This window comes from Phocoena phocoena, chromosome X, assembly GCF_963924675.1.
Source record: "Phocoena phocoena chromosome X, mPhoPho1.1, whole genome shotgun sequence".
Taxonomy (NCBI): domain Eukaryota; kingdom Metazoa; phylum Chordata; class Mammalia; order Artiodactyla; family Phocoenidae; genus Phocoena; species Phocoena phocoena.
This window is the reverse complement of record NC_089240.1, coordinates 70,441,394-70,446,852: the sequence shown is the minus strand read 5'-3', so window position 1 is coordinate 70,446,852 and position 5,459 is coordinate 70,441,394. Positions and strand designations below refer to the sequence as shown.

Here is a 5,459-nt window from a genome sequence, read left to right as displayed (position 1 = left end):
GCAGCTAGTTGAGATGAAATCCTCAGCGAAGATCTGGGCCCAGTTTCAAGAGGAGCAGTTCCAGAGAAGGGTCTAACTGCTGGACTAGAGTGAGACACACTCCTTTTGGAGAACATTAATAAGACTTCACTTCCTGAAATGAACACCCTGCCCCAGCAGCCTTCCCCAACATTCCGGGTGTGTTTTGCATGATCGTGGGTGTGATAACAAGCCACGCTGTGTGAGTGTATGAAAGGCCAAAAGTCAGTGAGAGAAAATCAAAAATTAATACAATGACTAATGATTTCTAACCTGAAGCAAAGCACATGCAATGCTCAACCGGAACCTGCCTCTTTTTAAACGCTTCACTTCACACACCACACAATAAAGCCAGGAGAAGAAGACAGATTTTTTTTTGGAAAAATGTTTTATTTAAACCTTTTTAATCTTTTACAACAATAAAATATTGCGTCAATATAAACCCCTTGACTAAAACTGTTCACATCAAATATTACAGCGAATTGTTTTACTTTTGACACCCAACTCATATTTGAAAGTTTCCTTTTAAACACAATGCAGAATTTATTGAAAATAAATAATTGCTGGCAACTGCAATAGGCAATTTGAATAAAATAGTTGAAAAAGCAACTCTTAATGAAAATAGCGTTTATTATACATCGGTTACTAAATGAATAAACTAAATGATCTTTCTTTAAATTAATAACTTCAAAAACGTTTTATACAAAACTGTACAATTATAAAGTCGGCAGAAATATTTGGGTTAACTCAGGTTTGAATCATAGCTTTTAACTGCAGAGAAAAAATATCGAAACAAACAAAGAAAACCCTAACAGTTGTAAAACATGAACTCCTTGTGGGGGAAAAAAAATCCCAGAACTGAAACACAACTACCAACAGAATGCAGAAGCTTGGCAAAAAAAGAAAAAGGATCCGGGATTTTAATTAACACATGCTCTTCGACCGACAGCTGGGGATACAGTGTGGTGGACCGGGGCCCTGGCAGCCCTTACTAGCGCATCCTCAAAAAGCGGCCATAGGCTTTCAGGTCCTTATAGGTAGTTTGAAGCTTTGTCTACCGCAGCTGCGTCTGGAGGTCGGACCAGGAGACCGGCCCGGGTTTACGGAGCCCCCAGCCAGGTCTGGCGAGCAGCGGCTGAATGTTTGGGTGCATGTCCGGCCCAGCAATGTGTGCTCCTTGGGAATGAGGTGAGCCTCCGGACCTGGCATGTGGACGTGAGAGCTAGCAATAAAGCCACAGCAACTGCATAATTTTTGGATCTCTACACAGACTAGCGAAATTTTTTTGTAGTTTTTTTCTTTTTTGTAAATAGTAATACGATACACACAGCTATCTACACACACACGTTTGCACGCGCACGCACACACGCACAGAGACACATACACACAGAGAGATATAAAAAGAAGAAGAAGAGGGAAAAAAACCCCAGCCACCCAGGCGCTCGCTAGCTAGCTCAATCTTCGCCATGAGCTTCTACCAGCTGTGCTTGTTGGAGGCGCGGAGATGGCTCCCCATGAGCCCACTCAGAGACAGCCGTATATACGGGAGAGGAGGTGGTATGCGGCTAGACCAGAATCCCTGTGACCTTTGCCAATCATTTCATTGTCCTTCTGCACAGAGCAGAGAACGCCGGTCCACCACCCCCTCGCCACACTTCCCGGAGGGTTTCTCACTCACGGAACAGGCAGTGAACTGGAGGTGAAACGAACTTGAAAGCGTTGACCCAGTCTGTCGCCAGCGTCTCCAGGTCGGGTCGTCGTCTCCAGCTAAAGCAATCGGGTGTGAAGGCACAGTCCTTCGCCTAGAAAGGCGAAGGTGGGATCGAGCTGGCAGTCGGCCTGGCAAGGCGCGGGGCGGGTGGAGAGCTCCGAGTGCAGGCATTAAGGACTTCGGGAGGTGAGGAGCACTCTTCACTCCTCAGGACGACTTCTTTTGCCCAGCGCAGCTGCGGAATCCTTCCAGGGAACCCAGATGCGCTGTGGAAGCCTGTGGGGGCTCCACAGTTGCGGGAAGGAGGGCAGAAAGCTTCGAAATCGCCTCTCCTCCTTCGTACTAGTTTGCAAAAAGAATCGTTTGCCTATTCTGCCTACCCTAGGAACTCGGCTACCCCCCGGAAAAAAAAATATGTGTGTGTGTGTGTGTGTGTGTGTATATATATATACACACACACACATATATATACACACACACATATATATGTATGTATCTCCAATATCATCAACAAACTCTCTCCACTGTATCCTCTCTTCTCCATACAGATTTGGGATAGGGGATCGGTGGATGGGTAGGCATCTCTCCCCCTCTTCCTTTTCTAAGCAATTAAAAAACCATCTGCTCAATAAAGGAATAATAATAGCAATAATAACATGGAGTGGTCGATTAGATACAAATTGTCTCACAAATATTGTGTACATCTTATAGTAAAACACCGCAGACATTTAGAAACGCTATAGAAGTTTTAAAAAATGCAAAACTAGTCTATTGTAAAACAGATTTCACCTGAAATACAGCTGCTATAACCAAGGCGCTGAAAGGTTATTCAGAGGCACACATCTGTCTTCCCACCCCCCTCCCCCATCCCTACCCCGCCCCCAAGTTACCCCACTCCTTTCTCTTCCTAGAGAGGAGCGACCCAAAACAAAACAAAATAAACAAAAACAACAAAAAAACCTTACTCAAAGTAAACAATATATATTGATCAGCAGAAAAGGTTGGAGGGAGCTGTTGCCTGGCGCAGGGGATATGAGGTCCCCGCCTGGACCGCTTAAGGCAACTGTGTATCCGCGTTGAGAAGCCTGAATGCGTGTGTGTGTTTTCTTTCTTAATATGTTAGAGTCCCCTGTTTAAAAAAAAAAAATTGGAGGGAGGGGGAAAAGAAAGAACGAACAACAAAAAAGAGAGAGAGACAGAGAGCTAGAGAAATAGCAATTAAAAAGCTGGAGTAAAAGGAAGAGAGTGGAAGAGAAAGAGAAATCCGCGCTGCTCCCAGTGCGGCCGGTTGCTTCCTCGCTTCCTGCAGTCAGAGATCGTGGCAGGACGTGTCTGTTTTCACCGTGTGCGTGTGCGAATAAACCTCATGTGGCTGCTGATCCCCTGGTGGAGTCATTCTTTTCTCTTTCTGTCTTCGATTACAGAACCAGACACGCACCACTTCTTTCTCCAACTGGAGGCTGTCTGCCAGCGAGGATATCTCCTGCGCGGCAGGCTTGGGACACTTGAGGAAATGCGTCTCCAGTACGCCCTTGACACTCACCTCGATAGAGGTTCGCTTCTTGCGCTTGCGGCCCTGCGCCGCGATCTTGTCAATGCTGGTCGGACTCCCTGTGGACGAATCAGCCTCCTCCAGCCACTTGTTCAGCAGCGGCTTCAGCTTGCACATGTTCTTGAAGCTCAGTTGTAAGGCCTCGAACCTGCAGATGGTGGTCTGAGAGAACACGTTGCCGTACAGTGTGCCCAGCGCCAGCCCCACGTCAGCCTGCGTGAAGCCCAACTTGATTCTTCTTTGTTTGAACTGTTTGGCGAACTGTTCCAACTCATCCGAGGTTGGTGTCTCCTCGTCCGAGTGGTCCTGGCAGTGGTGCGAACCTAGGTCTCCGTGGTCTGGGGGCTCACGGAGCACTGGGTGTAAGCTCTGCGTGGAGGCAGAGGCCGGCGGTGGAGTGAGCCCGCCGTGCTCAAGCATGCCACTCACCGTGAAGCCCGGCTGCGAGTACACGTTAAGGGGTTGGCTGCTCGACGTGATGGACGGATTCGGAGCCGGGCTCGCCCCCCAAGCATTCGGGTGGTTAGTGTGCGGAGAGTGGTGGGCGACGTGCGGAGAGCGGTGATGGATGATTGCGCCCAACTGTAGGTCTTCGCGCCCAGGCTTCACGTCTTGCTGTTCCAGGGGGCTGGTGGCCAGTGTGGAAGACCATGGGCCTCCATCGCTCAGACTGGTCACCCAGTGATGCCCGAGGGGATGCCCATTGCTAGGAACTGCCTGCAAGTAATCACTTTGGAGAAGTTTCTGAGGGTTTCGGAAAGGACTCCCCTGCTGCATGCCCGCAGAGTCCGCATGGACCATAGAGCTGGAACTGAGAATGCTGTAGGGATTCGAGGCAGCTGTGGCCATGGTCGGTGAGGATCCCCTACTAGTTATAATGTGGCAAAGGGAGCAGCTTCAGCCTTTGACATCTATGGTACAGGGGAGCCAAAGCCGCGAAAGCGAGTTACCGGCACCCGCGGAGGCCAATTGCAGCGCGTCTCGGCCTGGCCTTCCGCGGACTCGGCCAATGGCGGCACGGGAGGCCGGGCTAGCTTTCCAAATTAGGCTGGCGAAGCTCGAGAGTTTCTGTGAGACCCAAGCAGGAAGTGAATCAATCTTTCGGCTCCATTGGCTGCCTAGTGCTGAGTGACAGGAGCTCATTTGGTTAACCCTTCCCCCCACCTCCCACCGCTCTCGGACATCGAGGATGTTAGTAGAGGAGGGGGAAGGATGAGAGGGATGTGCGTTCGTGTGTGTGCGTTCGTGTGTGTGTGTGTGTGTGTGTGTGTGTGTGTGTGTGTGTTTGGTGGGGGATAGGGGTGAGGCGGCAAACTGGTTTTAGAACTTTTTAGGTTATTTAGATTAACCTGAATAAAGAAGAATATTAAGAAAACAATATAACCAGTTTAAATGTCTTATAGATTTTAGCGGATAGGGATTTTCCTCAGATTAATGTGGCGTTCTCGGTTAGTTGTGTGAGGGGGAGTGAAAAACAAAACGCCACTGCAAACTTTGAGCAAAGGAACGTCTTCGATAGGACCCTCAATCTGTGAGACTGAAGCCCATGATTCCAATAAGAGTTATTTCAATGTGTTTAATTTCATTCTATCATTTATAAGAAACTCGATACCAAGGTCAGAAAGCATCTAAGAGAGATGCCCAGATCCTTCTGAAAAGATTGATTTAGGGCATGAAGCACTGGAAAATTCTGAGAAAGTATTGTAAAATCTAATGTGATACTGGCAAAATCCAGTTATTTTGAAGTTTGTCTCCCAATTCAGTTGGTTAATTGGTAGACTTGAGTTTTTTTTTTTTTTTTTTTTTACTGCTCCGTGTCAGCTCCCATCAGAGGTCCCACAAATTTTGTCAGGGGCACGTCTTGCTGAAGTGGGTAACCCTCCTATGCACTCACCCCAGACACTCAGCGAACCCATTCCCAGTAGGTACACAGGAGAATATTCATGACTACCTGTGCCCAGTGTTGTCCCCTAGGAAAATTGTTTTTAACACACACTTCTTCAACCCACCACCAATTCCACATAAGTTGAAGAAAATGGGAATCATTTAGTGTGCCCTGGAAATTCAGAGAGAGAGAGAGGTGACTGGAGGGTTGTTTGGCATTAAGTACCGCCTCCCCCAACCCGAACGCCCCCCCTCCCCCCGCCCCATTCCCATCAAGCTTGAATTTACTTTCAG

General features: G+C 48.1%; 1 protein-coding gene across 1 annotated transcript; it reads right to left on the bottom strand.

The window, feature by feature from the left end:
- Positions 1–3,038: 3,038 nt before the first annotated feature.
- Positions 3,039–4,130, bottom strand: POU3F4 (POU class 3 homeobox 4). Its single transcript, XM_065900829.1, has one exon. It carries the CDS (start codon positions 4,128–4,130, stop codon positions 3,039–3,041), a length of 1,092 nt encoding a protein of 363 aa, XP_065756901.1.
- Positions 4,131–5,459: the final 1,329 nt, after the last annotated feature.

Excerpts from the sequence above, each read along its gene's own strand:
- POU3F4 (XM_065900829.1), bottom strand. The coding sequence starts at position 4,130 with ATGGCCACAGCTGCCTCGAATCCCTACAGCATTCTCAGTTCCAGCTCT.